General features: G+C 40.6%; 1 protein-coding gene across 8 annotated transcripts in view; it reads left to right on the top strand.

Annotated features, from left to right (window-relative positions):
• Positions 1-15,695, top strand: part of ST3GAL6 (ST3 beta-galactoside alpha-2,3-sialyltransferase 6) — a 44,137-nt gene extending 28,442 nt beyond the window's left edge. For 7 of the 8 annotated variants that reach the window (XM_044441719.1, XM_044441721.1, XM_044441726.1 and 4 more), the window contains 5 exons: positions 1,962-2,060; positions 4,359-4,548; positions 8,207-8,344; positions 10,538-10,690; positions 11,841-15,695. In XM_044441719.1, coding sequence (XP_044297654.1) covers positions 1,962-2,060; positions 4,359-4,548; positions 8,207-8,344; positions 10,538-10,690; positions 11,841-11,927 — 667 coding nt within the window. In that variant the 3' untranslated portion in view covers positions 11,928-15,695. The remainder of the gene's footprint in view (positions 1-1,961; positions 2,061-4,358; positions 4,549-8,206; positions 8,345-10,537; positions 10,691-11,840) is intronic. The other variant, XM_044441720.1, reaches the window with a different exon arrangement.
• Positions 15,696-19,661: the final 3,966 nt, after the last annotated feature.

Raw genomic sequence — 19,661 nt, 5'->3', positions numbered from 1 at the left:
TAATGGACACTGTGAGGAGCCTCATGGGGAAACTCTTCCATGGGCTTCTTATTATATGTGAAGGCTGAGAAATTTTCAACACTCTGTGTATGCATATAGAAGTCAGCAGGCTCCAGTGGAAGTAGGTCATACATATATCTGTGCGTGAAGGAGGTACCCAAGCGCAAAGGCAATGCATTTCAACCCCTTTTGCAGTAGTAAGATTAGTCCAAATAGGGCAGACTTTAATATATCTTTTTATTGTTTCAGTGCAAGGAGATAACTTGTTACTTCCCCAGTTACATGCATTGAGCTGCAAACATATCACAAAGAGCCTCACTTTTGACTGCGTTTCATGATTTGGGGTTCCATATCTTTTGGGGACAAGTATTGACATTACTAGAGCCTTCGTGCATTTCTTCCCCATGCGAATTCTAGTTCACAGATTGTGACTGGTTGTTCCACAGCAAGAGACGCATGCTTTTTATGTTAGGCAGGAAATTCCAGGAATTCTCATTTCTGTAAGCATATGGAGCATCTACTTCACAACAGTGGGGAGAATATCCTGCACATAATGCAGATCATTTTATTTATTTCAATTTGCATTTCTAAACTGGCACTGAAAAGGCACCAAACTGGCAATCCCCTTTGGCAGCCACCCTTCAAGAGCTGTGGCAGCCCAAGGGTGCCACCCTGTGCACCAGCTGACTGTGAAGGCATGACTGGTCCAGACCCTACCTGGTCTTGATCTTTGCCTCTGATCCACATCATAAGATGTTGGAATCATGACTCTTCCCTCCTTTCCCCAGTGCCTGTGCTCTCACCCCACAAACATGGTGGGGGGGGGGGCTGCAAGTGACAAGCAGTGGGGGTGGCAGAAAGCTCAGCAGTCAGCACAGTGTCAAGGGCAACAATGAAGGCAAGCAGATCACCACACATACACACATACACTCTGGCATAGGATCCAAGTGGTATAGTTACATAGTCCTGGGATGCTGATCAGGTGGGAAAGACCTATGTGAATAGTCCTGTCTGGGTACCTCTCATGCCCTAACATGTGCATAAGGACTATGTGGCTCTGGATCTGCTGTTGGGGTTCAGTTCAGTCTTGTTCACCATTGGCTCTGCTGATCAAGGCTGATGGGAGTTACAGTAAACAATGTTGGGAAGGCCATTGACATGGGATCACAGCACAGGGAAGGGGGTCCTACATTTCTTTCAGTGTGTAAAAGAAGTATGTCTAAACCTTGTTATCAGTAATATAGAAGGAGAATCCTAAGAGTGACAGTTGCTCCCCACAGCAGGAATGAATTTATGTCTTCATGCCTTTCTTTTAAATGCTTGGTGCCCCTCTTCTTTCAATTCAGATGAGAGGATAGATGACAAAGGGACTTGAAATGAGAAAATGGATATCTTCTGGGCTAATCGAGTTCAGTCTCATCCTGATGCTGGGGATAGATACTGTATATGTATGATTACAAATTCAATGAGTGCAGAGAAGGCAACAGGAAAGCTTTGTTCCTTTGCTCCCAATTGTGTGTTCAGTCCCCAAAAGTTGCCCCACCTCAAATATAACATGATTAGTCCATTCATTAGCAACTGAACACTTGAAGTACATGTGACATGGAGCTCTGTGTTGCTTTTTTCTTAATTTTTTTTTAACTGAAAAGCAGTTACAGAATCTACAATCAGGAGCCGAAGACTGGCAGGAAAATTACTGGCCCTCAGTTCCTCCCTTCTACTTAATTCTTTAAACACCTGTTTCCTATCTGGTAGTCTCTATTTTCAGAAACATTCAGGTTTCAGTCTGCATTCTTTAAGTATAGGGATAATCTCCTTCTCTCTTCACTTATTACCAGCATGTCTGGTTTTCTGTCTTTGTGCTCATTATGGTGCAGAAGAATTTCATTTACTGTTCTACCCATCCCCAAGAAATACCTTCTCACAGTGATACCTTAACCACACATCCTTTCTTCTCTCAGCAGTTCATCCTGTAAAAAATGTGTCGTCGTTGGTAATGGAGGGGTCCTTCGAAACAGGAGTCTGGGGGAGACGATTGATTCTTATGATGTGATAATCAGGTAAATGAAATTTCTGTTGCTAAGCGAAGTTTAGGGAATGTAATTATGAACAGATATTTTGTGTTTAATACACTAAGGCTGTATTCATTCTTGGGCTGGGGCTGAAATAAAGTTGCTTATCTAAGGGTAGCCAGCATATTTATGAATTAACAGGGAGCAGCTATTTTCCTATTATGCTACAACAGCTCCTAGGAGATGCTTCCATTTTAATATAATCAGTTTACTATTATTTATTGTTGTCATTGATTATTTATGGTTGTATTTTTGTTGTTCCTGTACATGATGATATAATATCCTGATGTGATGTCATAATGATGACATGATTGTCATTATCACAATAATGATGATAACATTTATATACCACCACATCTGCTAAAGCCATCAAGGTGGTGTACAACAATTTAAAGCAATACAACCTTGTAGTAGTGAAAACAAGAATGTTAAGTGTCTAGGGGACAGTAGGGGTGTTTAGATTTCCAGCTCTGAGGTTGGAAAATTGCTCTGCCTAAGATCTGTGCTTCAGTTCCCACTTACTCACCCTTTGCAATAGCTATGGAAAGAATTGTGTTGGTTGCTTCTCTTAGGTCTCAAAGCAGCCTTGGAGAAGAGTTATAGTTGGCATTCTAGGGGCAGAGTGGCGAGGAGACGAGCTCCACTGGAATATAACATATCCTGGGGGTATCTCAGCCTCCTTCTCTCCCTTTTCTAAATGCCACCATTGGACAGCTGAAATTGGCTCTCAAGTGGTAGAGGTGACCTTTCTCTTCATGCTTCTTCCTCTCTGCATAGGATGCCCATAGTCCTATGAGTTTCCAGGGTTTCTGACATCTCCATAGGACTGAATCTTTAAGCACAACAGACTACATATTTTAGAAGGCTAAATTGAAAGGATACCTCTCTGCTCCTTTTCTAAAAGTGTCATAGTGAGGTTCAGTTCTAATCTGTAAGGAAGCACCTTCTATGGTTTGGGGTCAACACAGGAGACAGGAATTTCCCATGTGTCCAGTCAAGCATTACTCTGTAGGTAATGGTGCCCTTACAAGCAAAATTTAACCTGCGTCTTGCAATCACTTGTTTCCATGCAAAATAACAATTACCATGAATAGTTCATTTAATTAAAGGTCACCATAGACAGTGCTTGTTATCCACTGAACAGACTTGGATACCTTCCTTCTCCTTTTGTAAAACCATAATTTTTTGATTACTGTTTTTATACAATAAGTGCAGCCACTTGAATAAGCAATTTCTGAAAGTGTGTGTGGGGAGGGGATGCCCAGCAGCCATCTATCTTGCAGTGGCGGCGGTGTTGGTTATTGTGGGAGAGGGATAAAGGACAGTTACAAGAGGATATCTTGGGATACAGAAATTGTAGAAGAAGCAGAGACATGGGGTGCAGAATCACTGGTGTGCAGGTGAAGGATGGAGAACCAGAGGGGCACGGAGAAGGCCAGCAATGTGCTACAGCCAGGTTACCTTAGCAACAAGGAGTAGCCCAGCTCCAGTAACTACACTAGCCGCCATAGGAAGTTGGCAAACAAGGGCATAAGATGAGGAAGTTCACCCAGGGAGAAATTACTGGGAGAGCTAGTGGTGGGCAGGATAATAAAAGCAAAGGGTGTAGAACCAAAATACCTCAAATACTAGCATATTTTAGCTCTTACTGTCAATAACTAAGTCTTAGAAGAAAGATACCAGCCTTTTAGGATGGGATAAATCCACACAAAAGCCAGGAAACTACCGAACAATTGGTGGTCAAGAAAAAGGTGGTGGCTGTCTGAGGAACAACAGAAAAGCCAGATTTGGCCCCCAGGTGGACCTGAGCTTCAGCTTTCTTGTTGTACAGAACTTTCTTGTTCTGCCTGATTCTGTACATCTTAATTCTTACTCTGTGCAGTGCCTGACCTGGTTTCCAAAGCAGAGTTCAGATATCCAGCAAAAGAGATCTATCCATTCCCAGAAGTTTGCTGCATAGAAAGGGAGAGATAAGCCTAGTGTTTCCACCACTGGCATCCTGGCAGATTACCACTGAATAATTGTAGCCCCCTATAGAAAATAAGTTCCCCAGAGGTTTGCTAAACTGAACTTTGCTTAATTGTGTAGTCCTAGGCATGCAAACTCCAACTATCTCAAGTACCACTGCATTCGGAGCTATTTTACTCTCAGGTGAAGTGGGCACAGCTTGGAGCCTTAACAGCACTAGGGCAAATTCTGTCTATATTGCAGAAGTTGTGCTGCAGCAAATAAAAATAGGTGGTCTTGTCATGTAATCAGCTATTCTAAAACATTTTTATTCCACAGAATGAATAATGGACCTGTTCTGGGCTATGAAGAAGATGTTGGAAGGAGGACAACCTTCCGGCTTTTCTATCCAGAGTCTGTTTTTTCAGATCCAATTCACTATGACCCTAACACAACTGCTGTTCTTGTTGTCTTCAAGCCCCATGACTTAAAATGGCTTTGGGATCTGTTAAGTGGCCAGCATGTAATTGTAAGTCCATCTCATTTCCCCCTGTTTTCTTGCTTTTGCTTCTACAGTGTTGTTCAGTACTATGCACCTAGGATTCATTTGAGATGTAAATTTTTTGATTTAGGAACTGGCTTTTTCTCAAGCCTAAACTGTAGATAAGTAGGTGGGCAGGTATGAGCTACCTACATTGTTAAGAAACTGCAAAGACATAGTTGTGGGAAATAGGTTTGATGAATAAGACAAATGAAGTCTGCTTTAGCATGAGATCTTGCTGTGAACTTTGACTTGTCATAATCTTTGCCTTTCATTATGAATGTCATAAACAGTAAATCATGCAAGGTATTCTGGTACTTACCAACCTAACATCACATTCTGTGTAATTTATTTATCTCAAGTTTTGATCCCAGTGAAACTGTCTGTACTAGCTGATATATTTATAATGCCTGCATGTGTAGTTTATACTGTATTAGATAAGATCAGTTTCTTTGAATCACAGTTTTTTGTTTCTGCTAAGCGCCTCTATCTTTCATGCAGCCAAACCTGTATTTACAGTAGGAGGTTTCTCTGATAAAGGGGTAAGGAAAACAGCACCCTTGACTGCTTTTCTGTCCAGTATTCCAGCATGGAGGGTTGTGGGGACAAGGCTTGCTTTGACTCTGTCCCTGTGGCTGCCTCAGACTGTCAAAGCTGTGGGATACCAGGAGATGGGAACCTCAGCCTAGTAATAGTTGGTAGGTCATGGGATCGGAGAGTGAACTCCCAAATGCTTGTCTCAGCCCAATCATGAGGCATGTAGGTGGATGGTGTATGTAGGGGCGTGTGTGCTTACTGGAAAGGAATGATCGGTATGGGCACGCAAGCTGCTTCAGCAGTTCTGAATGGCTGGTGCTGCCCTGGCATTGAGCAAGTCATCATGTGTCTGTAGAACATACAGGCACACAAAGTTACTTTCGTCAAGGCAGCTCTAGGTGCTTCATCTCCTAAGCCCAATTTCAAAGGGATGAGTTCTTCATCATGTTGCACAAGAGCCTGGAAATAGTTGCTTGGCAAAATTAGAGATGAGGAAACCCAGCAGGTGGTGGCAAAATGATCCTGTTAGTAAGAGCTAGTGCAAGGGCTGCATTTGATCCATTCTCTCAATTTAAGATGTGCAGCATCCTAATACAATATATTGATCTTCTCTTGTGCAGACACACAACTTTGTAGCCACATGTTCACCTTCTGTCTGTAAGCCTAGCTCCCCTTCTTTGAAATTGTGCATACTGTTGCACATTTGTAGGATGTTTGTGGTTTGTCCTATCCCTTGTGACAATGCTTTGTATCTCAGAGAATGTTCGCATTGAAATGTTATCTAAAATTCCATGCACATTTGTCCCCCACATGTCTTGCCCACATAAAATGATAATGTTTAGACAGGAAACCATGAAAGTTGATTCCAAGTCAAGTGGGATACTGCTGCTTTGAAAATGGAAATCCGTTTTCTCAACCCTTGGGCAGTGCAGAGCCCATGGAGCTCACTAATCCACTATACTCTGCCTTTATTTCAACAGGGGAAGAGGCAGTTGGCATTAGCTTTTCCACATAGGCTGATTTGCAAAATCACTGAAATTGATAGGTCCTCTCAGTGAAGCAAAATGTAGCATCCCATCTCTTTTGGGACCATTCTTTCCACCAGAATGCCAAATTCAGTTTCATAGAAATTTATTTATTTTATTATTTATTTATTAAAACATTTCTATGCTGCCCCATTCGCCGAAGCCTCAGGGCGGCTCACAACATAAAATATAATACAAAAATAGCAATATAAAACTAACAATATAAAATAAATAACAATATAAAAGAAGTCGCCCTGGCCAGATAAATAAGCGAATACTGTTAACAATTAAAATGATGCTTAAATAAAAAGGTCTTCGCCTGGCGCCGAAAAACAAATAACGACGGCGCCAGGCGGACCTCTCTGGGGAGCGCATTCCATAGATTGGGCGCCACCGCAGAGAAAGCCCTCCTCCGTGTACCTACCCTCCTAATTTCTTTCACGGAGGGTTCCCGGAGAAGGGCCTCTCCCACAGATCTCAAGGGGCGGCCGGGCATATATGGATGTAAGCGCTCCTTCAGGTAACCAGGACCCAAGCCGTTTAGGGCTTTCTAGGTCATCACCAACACCTTGAATTGGGCCCAGACTTCAATGGGAAGCCAGTGAAGCTGACGGAGGACTGGAGTCATGTGAACATAACGCCCCATCCCCGTCAGCAGCCTGGCAGCTCTATTTTGAACCAATTGAAGTATCCAGACCGTCTTCAAGGGTAGCCCCACGTAAAGCGCATTACAGAAGTCCAGACGGGAAGTCACCAGCGCATGTGTCACTGTCGCCAGGCAGTCGTATTCCAGGTAGGGGCGCAGCTGATGAATCAGCCGAAGCTGAAGGAAAGCGCTCCTCGCCACTGCTGTCACCTGAGATTCCAATGAAAGCTCCGGGTCGAGGAGCACTCCCAAGCTGCGGACCTTGTCCCTAAGAGGGAATGCAACCCCATTCAGGACTAAGTCAAATCCACCCTCTCCGAAGCCCGATCCGCCAACCAACAGGACCTCCGTCTTGTCTGGATTGAGCTTCAGTTTATTGGCCCTCATCCACCCCATTACCTCGGCCAGGCACCGGTTCAGCACAGCCACTGCCTCACCTGGATTAGTGGAAAATGAGAGGTAGAGCTGGGTATCATCAGCGTACTGATGATTCCGCAGCCCACACCTCCTGATGACCTCTCCCAGCGGTTTCATGTAGATGTTAAACAGCAAAGGGGACAAAATGGATCCCTGCAGAACTCCATGGCATAGCTGGAGGGCTTCTTTCTGGTGGAAGGTGGGTTCAAAGGCAAAGCAGGCTGAGACAACCTCTTTAAAGTTAAAGAACTGACTGCTGGTAACTACACCTTAATTATTTCAGCTTTGTAGGATGGGAAAAAATTAAAATGTCAGGAAACTACCAAATAATCTGCAGCTGGGGGCAGAACGTAGGGAACCTCAAGAGGAATGTGGTGGGACTCCATAAGAGCCATACTTGGCTCATGCACTGAGGTTCAGTACTGCTACTTTTAGGTCATTATAATGATAATGGGTTGTTATAGTTTGTGAAAGCCCAAGTTGGAGTCTTGTGAAGATTTACTTAATGTTCCTCACTCCAGGTAGACACAGAAGATACATAAGGTGTACTTGAATGCTTGATTATTAGAATTGGGTCAAAACAGGAGAAGATACTTTTAACTGTATCAGCCCTATTGATCCTTATGGTAGATATTAGATACCATCATTCCTGAAAATCTCTGAGGACAATGTGTTCCACTTCTGTTTAGCTTGTCCTACAGCTTTTTTATTAGGTGGCTATGGAAAGCAGTGTTGTCAAGTTAGTTTTCTCATTCATTCTTTTCTTTTCTGGAAAAAAAATCAGGATGTATTTTTGAGCTCGATAGGACCATCTGACCCCAGAATATGAAAAGCATAAGATAAACAATTTTAAATGGAAGCAATTTCTTTCAGGGTGAAACAGTATGAAGTGTCTTTCCTTTACAATGATGTGTGTGCGCATTTAGATCATATACTTTCCTGATATGTTTCACCAGTGGGTGCTCAAGACACTGCAGAGCAGCAGTTTTTAGTTATTAATAACAGTCCATGTGCTCCACAGAAAACCTATGCCTTTTGGAAGAAACCAGCAATGCAAATGATTTACAAGGCCAACCAAATTAGAATTCTGGATCCTGCCATTACCAGAAGGACAGCATACGATTTGCTTCATTTGCCCACAAAGTTCTCCCAAAAGGAAGTAAGTACTCTCTTATGCTGATGGTTTGGAAAATTCATGTTACTTTAATTCAGCACAACAGCAAAACATCTTACAAATACCATCTGATGACAAAAACATTGTACTGAGTATAGAAAGTACAATATAGAAAGTACAATTAGCATTTTTATTTTTATGTCCAACAACCATTGACTCTGGATTTGAACATCATAAAAAGTAACCCTGGGGTTATGTGCTTATTCCCCCTTAGTCATAGCTACCTTTGGTTTGTTTAACTCTTCCATAGCCATGACATACCAGTCAGAGGTTTACAATTGCTTAAGGCCATGACAGCAACTATATTTGAAGAAAATATCCAGGGTATACCTAGAACCTCAGTTTACCATGTCAGCACTGGTGTTATGATTGTTGATTGCCTAGCTTTTAACTAATTGATTAAAAAGGAGATTATGTACATGTATATGTCTTCTTTTAAATATGATATGAATAAAATCCATTTGCAAACAATGGTGAGTACAAAACAAAGTAGAAATAAAGGCTGTTAGTTATCTGCCTTTTAAGGAATCATCTGATTAATTGGATTTAAATAATGTGAATATTGTAAAAGCTGTTCAATAGTATAAGGCAACTTACACATTAATAAATCTTAAGGTGTCTGTCATTGTCCCCTGGATAAGGACAACTCTTCTCCACCTTGGATAAATGAATTAAAATAAATAATTAATTTAGACTAGCTTATCTGCCACTTAAAGCTTTCTGCTTTTAGTAATCAAAAACTATCAACTGGCCATTTTTTTTTCAGACACAGTTGTTTAGTGCTTGAGCCTCCCCACCTGAAAGCTGAGTGAAAGAGGAAGATAGCAGTGGTTTGGTGCCCATATCCACAGCCTGGCATCAAATCCTTCAAACTTGGGCCAAGTTACTTCTTCCTAAAAAAATTGGCATGTCTCTGTGAGAATTGAATCCTTATAGAAGCAGAGCTAGGAATGGAAGGAGTGCTACCTATCTGTTGTAAATTTCTTTAAGTACACAAATTCAGTAAGAGTTTCTAAAACCAAAAGCTATTTTGCTCATTGCAAAAATTGATGATGATGAGGAGGAGGAGGAGGAGGATGTTATTTTGGGGTTTCAGCTTTAGAGCAGTTTTGCATTTCAGTTCCTTCTTACAATGCCATTTATATCGTTCTTCCCTACCCTCCAGTGTGTGTATGTGCATCTGCCAGTTTGAGGTTAACACTTCATGCATCTAATGAACTGGAAAGTGTCCATGAAAATTTGTTAACATTTTAAGATGCCACAAGGCTCTTCATTGTTTTTGATGCAACAAACCAGCACAGCCACCCACTCTTGCAATTGACTGCCTTGGTACTTTTCCAGTGTCGTGAATGAGTTTGTGTCCCTTTATTTTGGCAGCCTTGTGCAAGTATCGAGTACACAGTTTCGTAACAAGGGACCCATTACTAATCACTTTTGAAAACAAACCCAGTAAAGATTTAGGTAGCATTTGCAGAGGAGGAAAAGTGCAATTGATCAAAAGCATGCCCAAGTCTACCAAGAACCCAGCCCACTGCCTGGCATTCAGTTGGGTAGAGGATGCACAGAAATTATTGGTCTACTTAGGAAAACAAATCCAAAGACACAGCAGTCTAACAATTAAAATGTCATAAAGTTGTGAGCAGCGTGTCAAGTTTTCCAGAGCTCTTAAGCACGCTCGGTATGAAGCCTTCTCCTTGGTTGTTTGGTGTAAAGTCCAGCTAAAAGAGTGCGGGAGAACTCAAGCACTTGCTGTTTGGTGTTACTGTAGATGATCCTAGTCAAGTCATTGACTATGATCCTACTCTGGCTAGGATGTAGACAACTAAATCAAGGCATTGCTTTTGATTTATTAACAGGTATATACCACTTACTTGCCAAAAGCTATCAAAGCAGCATACAACGATTTAAGCCATAAAGAACAAGAACATTAGACTATAAAATATTAAAAGAATGACATCGATTTTGAGTTGTTAAATCAATGAGGAGTAGGAGTGTGGTCTTTTCTGACTTTGGGGCTTTAATTAAAAGTGCTTACTTTAGGATATTTTAGGTAGATAGTAGAAGTGCAGTTTGTTAGATAAATGTGACTTTGCTTGCATGGTGTGTTTTTGTGATGTATCCAAAGCTTTCCTTTTATACAGTTTCTATTCTTGCATTGTGTTTTCTTTTGTTTTTTAGAGACCCAAACATCCCACAACAGGATTAATTGCCATAACGTTTGCATTTAATGTATGCAGCGAAGTTCACTTGGCAGGCTTTAAGTATAATCTTGAGAATCAAAATAGTTCTTTGCACTATTATGGCAATGAGACCATGTCTCTGATGACTCAGGTAATGTGCTATTTCCTCTTCTAGCATGCACATTTCTTCATCTTGCTGTTGATTGAGTTGTATCCAGTGATGGCTTTGCACTAGCTGAAATCATTTCTGCAAGGTTGAGTACCTAATTAAAACCATCTGTTGCAATTAAAATCCATTCTGTCTTGCTGCAGTCCTCTGTGGCATATCCCAGACCATTCCTGATGTTCCCAGTTCTCTGAAATAGTTCTCAGGAGTCTACAATAAGTAGGGGAAATGGTGACATGAGGTGCTATGTCTTGCATGACTGGGAGTACACAAAGACATTAGGTATAATCCAATATTTTTATTCCTCTTAGTTAAACTATTAGAAAAAATGACTGGATTTGTCATTGTTAAACTCACTGTAAATCTGAACTCAACAACTATGATTTGTTTGGACCCAACAAGCCAGGATCTGAAATCAGAGGTTGGAGCAGGCTCTAAGTTAATGTATGAGTGCCTTGTTCCTGCCTGAATTTACAGACCCCTACTAAACCACAATTAGGCCCCCATCACTTTGTCTTGAGAGACTGCTGCATCTGTGAGATAAGAATGAAATTGTATGTCTTGAAGAAATGGGAAAAAGAAACAAATGAGCATTTCAATACTTGGCTTGTTATACATCTGCAAAATCAATCCATGGTCTCGGTCCCTACCTGTGATTGGCACAAACAGGAAACTTACATAACTTCAGCTTCACAGCCTGGCCTTTAACAATGTGCTTCACTTTCACCTCCAGGCTGTTTGATGCATCACATTGTTTAGGTTTATGTGGAAGAAGCTTTAAGAGTGCCTGTAAGTGTCTTGCATAGGTGAACTCATCAGGAAGCCGTAACTGGCTTTTCCTCCCTCCTCCATAGGTGGATAGAAAGGGAGGCCGTGGCTTCCTTGATCTAACAGTGACATTTCCTGCAACCTGGAACATTTCAGCTGTTCAGTGGGCAACTAAGATCCTGGTGACCATCCTTTTGGTTTGGCTACCAAGGCAAATCAAATATTGAAGGCTCCTTAGTTTATGATTCAATTTATTTCAGTAAAATTCAGGGGAAACCTTCCTGATTGGGTGCCAGGATCAGAAAATATACTTATCTTCTTCCTTCCTTTTTTTATTAAAGTCTTTCTCTCTTCTCGTTCTTCACAGAATGCATACCATGACATTGCTGCAGAGCAGAAATTTTTGAAGGAACTTACAGACAATGGAATTGTGATCAATCTCTCAGAAGAGTAAAAATGGTCAAAATCACTACTTTCCACAAATTGGATTTCTGGAAGATGTCGGCTTTTATATGGACTCTTGTTAATATTTTGAAGTATTTATAGCTATCTGCCAAGATATTTTTAAAAAGGCATGTGAGAACTATTCTGTGCATAATGACTCAAAAGGGATAGATTGTTTCTGCCTTAACTGTCAATATTTGACCATCAAGCCATCCATAGCTAACTCTTGTTCATGTGTATCTATTTAACAGTGAAAGCAATATTGGAGATGTATAAAAATGATACTCTGTCCGGGCATGGCATGGCATGGCATGACATGACATCTCATTGCATCTCACTGTGGACTAATTTATCTACAGAAGCTGTTGTACCATCTGCCTGGCTTGCTGTGTTTTGTGGTGTCATGTGAACCCAAGTGGTAGAGGTTGTTTGAAGGTTAGGCAACCATCAAATAACCTAATCCTTGTTATTCTTGAATGATAACATGACATCCTATGACAAGCTGGGAACCATGCAACCACCTCCACAGGTAAATTAATCCATGGTGAGCTGTCACAGCATGTGAATTAATCCTCTGCCTATTAACAAGAAAACAGTTTACAATATCCAGTTCTACCCCCCCCACACACACACACTTTCTAAATCTTTATCTTTTCCCCTACATAATCACTTAGCACCTAGACTTTCAGAGGCATAGATTCAAAGATTGACCATAATTGAGAAAGTAAGCTATTGGAGAGAAATTAAAGCACAGTGGGATTATAAATGGGGCCAAGTTCAGTGCCTGGATGCTAGCACTGTGTTGTCAATCCAGTTTAGTTTAAGGTTTTAAATATTGGTGTTATCAAGAAGCTAGTGCAAGCATGGATGAAGGAGACACAGTTGTGACAGTGCAGATAAAACAAAACACTGTATTGTTTATTGTATGCCAAGCATGTGAGTAACATGGAAAATCTGATACTGGCCATCCAAGTTTTCCATTGATATGGTCAGAAGTTCATTGGAAAAGGAAGCCAAGTCTCTTTTTAAATAATGGACAGTAGATGAAACAAAAGCAGTTGTTCTTGGCTGAAACTCCAGCATCACATAATAATAATAAAGACGTTTTTCTAGGCAAGTTAATTTGGATACCTCCAAGATGTTGCAGTGGATGCTTAAAACACAATACAGAGGCTGCTGGCAGATCTTCAGAATGTTTCCAGAGCTGAAGGTGTTTTAAAGAGTCAGCACTTCATGAGGACTCAATCTTGTAGTCCAAAAGCTAAGAAGCTTTTGGTACATTGTGCAAATAAATGAAACCTCTTTTTGTTTCTTTTTTTAATTTCTTGTTTTGTTATTTTTTAATTACAATGTTGAGATACCTGCCTGTGAGGAAAGGAAAACTGATAGGCAACAATTTCTTTAAAGGATTCACTGTGGTGGAGATTTTGTCTTCATTGCCTTAATCCAAGTCTATTCAAACATTTCAATAGAATCTCAGTGTAAAAAACAGCACTGATTATGGGCTTCCATAATGGATCTCCCATTCACTTAACAGCTTGACAGCCAAGAAAAGAAACTGGGCAGCCTTTGATCATGGCTGTCTGTGTTCAGGCTGTCTGTGTTCAGGTTTCTGGTGCAGGTCTCAACTGCCATACAATCTAATGGAAGAGGCAGCCAGATTGCTCCATCATGGTATGGGCAAGTTGGGACAGGGTGGAGGACCTTTTGGACATTTTCCCATGCAAAAAGGAGAGGGGAACATTTACCATCCTTATGGGTGTTGTAGCGGATGTTACCAATTTTTTCTCTTGGTTTATATTACTTATCCTTGAAATGTATAGAATATGCACCAGTGCTCAGCAGAAGCTTTTTTCTTACATGTGGAGATAAAATGGCAGCCAGAGGTTCATCTGCTTACATCTTTGAGTTAGGCTGCTGTGCAAGTGCAGAGTCAGTAAAAGCAGATGGCAGTGCTAGAGCTGATGAGCCATGCAGCTCTTCCAGGAACAAATCAGTAAGTGCCAACAGAAATCTAGCATCGTTACATGGACGGTCTGTTCCAAAACTATTTAAGCCAAAGATCACAATGTTTCTTCCCAAGGAAGATACTAAGTTTCTAGGTCTATTTGTTTCAATTTTAACCCTGGTTTTCTAGTTAAACAGAGCACTTTTTGTAAAGCATCTAATGTTTCTTAATCTGTCAATTTGCTTGATATTCTTTGATACACTAGTTGTCTTTTTGGCATTGTTGTATATATTCTAAGGGATTTTCTCTCCTGAATGCTTTTGTCTTGTTTTGTTGTGCTGATGGTTTTATTGCTATGGTTTAATGGACAGGAACTGATGATTTGAAAATGTGACAATGCAATTATATGTCTTGCAGTATTGATTCCTTTTCTCTGCTGAAAGAAAGGCCATTTTATACCATGATATCACATGTATCTATTAGTCTGGTCCCATTTGAACCCAAGGTGTGCCAAGGAAGAAAAGGTCTAGGCTAACAATGTATATGTGTGTCAGCTGGTCAAAAGGAGAATGGAAGCAATCATGTAGAGATACCTGTACTCTCCACTGATAGGTACCTGGCATAGCCATTCTTACTTATAAACATCAAACAAACAACAAAAACCAAACATTTTATATATAGCCACAAATAAACACATGGATCACCTTGATTTGCCTTTCAAAAACACTAGTGCTATACAGTTAACAGATTTATTTTTTAAAATATATAGCCCTCTGGAGTCTACAGTCACATTGTTTATTCACAGGAGGGCACTGTGGTTTGATGTAATACAGAACAGTCTTCTGTACCTTAAAATGGCATGTAGCAGATGGAGTTTCATCAGATGTAGCTGGCCTGTGAAGATGTACCTGCTGAAAGTTCCTCTATTGTGGAGGAATCCATTTCTCTTTTGCCTCCCCTAACCCATTTCCCTCCAGATAGATTAGTTTACAAGTCAAAGAATTCCTGACCCCATTGGCCATACTGTTTTGGACTAATGAGAAATAAAGTCCAAAACATCTGGAGAGCACCAGGCTGGGGAAGGTGAGTAGAGCATGAATGTAGGACTTTAATTCCTCCAGATTTCTTCCCTTTATACTCCATGTGGAGCACTGCTGCGGTGCATTGTTTCATGATTTGTGTAATTCACCGCAGAACTACATCCTGTTATATAAGCAAGGAGTATTATACCTAGTGTGTACTTTTGTTAGAATCCAAGTATTTTCAAAGAGTGAAGTCCTTTGGCTTTGCCAGTTTCTACATTGGAACCTTAAGACAGTAGATTCAACTGGACTATTCTTGAAAGCAGAGACATGTTCGTTCAGTTACTTTTTGGAATACTGGAACATGAGGATGGCTCAGATATACAATCTTGAATTCTTTTTAGTTTTCTGGCTCTGAGGTATTAATATTGCTTTCTGAATATCAAGCAATGGACACATTATTACCTGACACAAACTAATCCTACTTTGGAGAGAAAAATGAAGTAGTGTGATTGTTACAGTATCTTAGATTTTTAAATGCCTAGTCTAGTCCTATTGTATGGTCCAAGCCATCTTAACATTCTAAAAATTTAAACTATAGTTGTTTTATATTTTTTATATTTTTGTGGGGAAGAAATTCTTGCTTTGGAAAATGGAACTATTCCTAGCTTTTCAACTATTTTTTGTTTGTTGTTTTTTATGTCTATGTATTCCTACTTTGATGCCCATGGTAGCCATGTGTTTAAACTGAAATTCTAATATGAATATGAAGAGACTTATTTTTGTTATAATAAATGTTAAAATTCTATGCTTGTGTTTGTCCTCTGTTAAGTTACTGTGTGCATTCAGTTGTGTATTGTAGCTTAACTGCACAGATGTCACACAGAATATGACTGATGGAGTATAAGATCATCCCTTCACACCCTTTCTATCAAAAAGCATCACAAAGTGAAAAATGTGTAGTTTTCCCAAGTGCCTTCCAGTTGACTCACAAATAAATTGAAATAGATGTTCTTAACATAAATGGTAGGTTTGTATATTTCAAGCACAGCAACTTGTAGTGTAATCCTATACATGTCTACTGCAAGTAAGTCCCATTGAGTGAAACGAGACTAATTTCCAGGAAAGTAGAGCTAGCTTGCAGTTTTAGAATACTTTACAGATAACACAGAATGGATGCAACCTGGTATCCAAAATAAATGTACTCTGCTCTCTTTTTACTGCATGGATTACAAGGGGTAGAGGAACAACAAAAGATCAAAATATAATAGTGCTGATCTTGAGATGGCAAAAAGTACTAGAAACAGTAAATTTACTGGGGCTACCACTCCAGCATTGGTTGTTTCTTCAAATCCTTTACAGAGTAGAAATGCTAAAACCACAACTCCCATGCACCACAACCAGCTGCCGCATACACTTTCCTATTCTAGCATAAGGGCTTCAGTGCCTTTTCTGTAGAAAAGGAAAATGCTGCAGATTTAGCTTGTCATTGCAAAGGGATCTCTGGTCACCCTTGTGGTGAATGCCTGAGATTGCAGTGTAAGGGTGTGACATTTTGTGACTCTCCAGACATTTCTGCCTACACCTGCTGTCCTGGTTAGAGTAGCTCATGATGAAGGGTCATGGGTATTGAAAGCCACAAACTCCCTACCCATGTTAACTAATTTAGGGCATGCTGAGACAAGAAAGCTCTGTAACTCCCAGCATTCCCCAAACAGCTGTTTTGAGTAGGGAGTATTGGGGATTTTTTTCTGTCTAAACATGCATAAGGAACTAGACAAATCCCATCAAAAGCCCGGAGCGTTCTTTTTAAAGACTTTTACTATGTACAGAGCTTTTGTTCCTTTTTACTTTCAAATCCCACGGAAGCTGATTTCTTCAAATGAATTCAATAATATTTTGTAATGCTAGTGCTGTACCCTTGAGTCTTTCCTAGGAAGACATGTTTTGGTATCTATAGTGGCCTGTTTTAGCTTGGGCAGTGTAGATGCTGCAGTTCTACCAAGGTTTTTAAAAGACTTTTCCCCTAGAAATTAAAGGGAACTGTCAAGTGGTTAAGAAATAAGTCTACCACCATCAAGCAGTTCTTAAACTCACACACACACCAGAACAAAGTGTTAGACCTAAGTCTCCCTCTACACACATTTTGAGCAGCTACAGATGGCAACAACCAGCATCTTGGAAACTCAATCACAAAACAAGCACAGAACAGGCAATAGTAAAGTTGAGCATAGTCTTGAGCAAGAGATTTTATTTTGAAGTGACTTGCAAACATATTTCAGCAAGCCTCTGTGAATACTATTTTTACTTTAGCAGTTTTCAAAAGAACACTTCTTCTTTTGAAGAAGTGTTGCCAACACTTCTTAAGGACTCAAGAGAAATGGTTACATAGGATGAGGGATCATGCTATGTATACAAGACCATGACGGCACAACCCAGTGCATTCCTAGCCAGATGCATGAAAGCATCTGAAGGTTATGTATGTGCAAAGACAGAGCAAAATGTGGCAGTGATAGCTGCTGCTGCTAAGCCATTTTCAGCTGTCTAGATTTAGCACCGGCAAGGGGAAGGGAAGGAGGCTGGGTTACAGATAGAAAGCCTTTACCTTCTACTCAGCTTTCTCTTCTTACACACCACCCACCAAGCAACAGACTTTCTCCCTTCATCCACAGACTTTACAAATTCCTGCCAGCTGTCTTTTCCCACCTTCTCCCTGTTTGTCCACAGAATTCTCTACTAAACATGCTAGATTGGCCGTCTCACCCATTATTGGACCATGGATATTGGAGATCTTATTGGGCAGCAGCTTGGCATTTTGAAGCGGTGTCCAAAGACCTGAGTATGGGCTGACAGGGCAGCCTCCAGACCTATGGGTGGGTGGAAGTTAGAACATGGCACTGCTTTCAACAGTCTGGGCTAGTCTCCTCCCAACAACATATTTCCCTTGCTCCATTACTACCCTGATGGAGCCTTCTGAGAGTCCCTTCTTCATTTGGCTTCATATCCTTTCTCTCAGGCACACCATTATGCCCCAAGAAGGCAATCAATCACACTCCCACCAATGCTTCTAAACAATCAGATTGGCCAGGGCATCAGCGAGGTGGGCCTTCCCTCCTCCCCATCCCAGAGCAATTCTCCCACATGGGAGACAACATCCTTTTGGTGTCATCCCCCTTGGTAGTAGTGCTACATGAACCTCACTGCCTTGTTCGTAGACTGGTAGGTAGATTCTTTTCCTCTGAGTCAACACTGCTGGCTCACGTTGTAGTCAACCTGGAGAAAGTTTTCCTGCCAACTATACCATATCCTGATTGCAACCATAATAGATGGGTGCACAGCAGGTAGGGCAAGTGCCTGGGAGATGGTAAGAAGCAGTTCACTTGCCATTCAGACTGCCTCAAGTCCCACGGCTTGCCTGTGGCTTCAGGCCTTGATTAACCCTCCTAATAACACTAGTTCCAGGAAGCAATCCTATGCACGTTTGGACACACAAGGCCACGTGTGGCTGGGCATGCTGGGCATTGTGAGACCTTTTCTGTCTAATCTAAACTTGTTTGTACCTTTAAGCTGTTATCAGTAACACAGAATGGAATTCTTCCCAGAAGAAAGCTGTGTGAGTTGATAACAACAGAAACAACAAAGAGTTTTGTGACACCCGGAATTTATTCTGGCATGAACCTTGGCAGACCCACTTTTTAAGCCACTGCGTCCGATACACAGAGAATTACAGAGTGTTCCAGTTTTTAATACTGTACATATGGGGATGGGGAGAAGTGAAGGAGATGTAGTCAGGAGGAAATTAAGTGCAGAAAGTGGCAATCACGTTATTAACAGGAAGGGAAGGAGAATGTTATGCTTTTATTTAAATAGAGCTGTTTGCCTGTCAGCCAAATTTACTGTCAGTATGGTTAGCTTGCCTGTATTACCATCTGGTAGTATTTGTCCGCTTTAAAGATTAGCAGCCATCAGGTCTTCATTTGTAAATAGAAACCATTTGTGCCAAAATATGTCTTTTGTGATCTGGAGCATTTGGGGCCAAGTCACATCTCTTCCCATAGCAGCTGTTCCAGTTTGATTTTTTTCTCTTCTTTTTACTGCCTTGAATAAGACTATCAGGCAACCAAAAATGCAAGTTAAATTCAACAATGTGGCTTGGGGAAAATATCAGGTAATACTAAATTTCTGGTTTTTAAAAACTGAAGTACCTTTAACAATATAGTAATATATAGTTAAAGCTATAATATTAAAATATATGTTAGCTTAAAAGTTTGCTCTTAGCAATAAAGGAGATACATGATCCAAACTAAATTACAAAATTTAAGATAATAGCTCCATGATCTCCAGCTTTTTTTCCTCCCTTGGACGACCTCAGGAATCTTAGCAGATCACTTCTAACACAGTCCTATACATATCTACCTAGAAGTAACCACACTGACCCCAACAGAGTTTACTCTGAGCAAGTATAGGATTATAGCCTTTAAAAACTTTATGCTTATTCTGTAAATCAAAGCAACATGTAATTCATGTTTCCATAACTTTTTAAAAAATCAGTATGAACTTCATTGTTTAAACTACTTCTGCATGAAAATCATGGGGTTTAAATCCAGGCTGATGAGAAGGGTTCTTTAACTGGTCATTTTTATCAGGTAAAATGGTAGATTCCACCAGCACCCCTTTTAAGGAAGTATTGGCTGCCTGGGCCTTGTAAGCCTGGTTGATCATCTGTGCCTGGTCAACATTGCCTCAATTGCCACCACCAGAAAAATAAAAAACC

This window comes from Varanus komodoensis, unplaced genomic scaffold, assembly GCF_004798865.1.
Source record: "Varanus komodoensis strain SLA01 unplaced genomic scaffold, ASM479886v1 scaffold4, whole genome shotgun sequence".
Lineage (NCBI taxonomy): Eukaryota > Metazoa > Chordata > Lepidosauria > Squamata > Varanidae > Varanus > Varanus komodoensis.
Note: the sequence above shows the minus strand (reverse complement) of the source record. Positions and strands in the feature narration are given on the sequence as shown.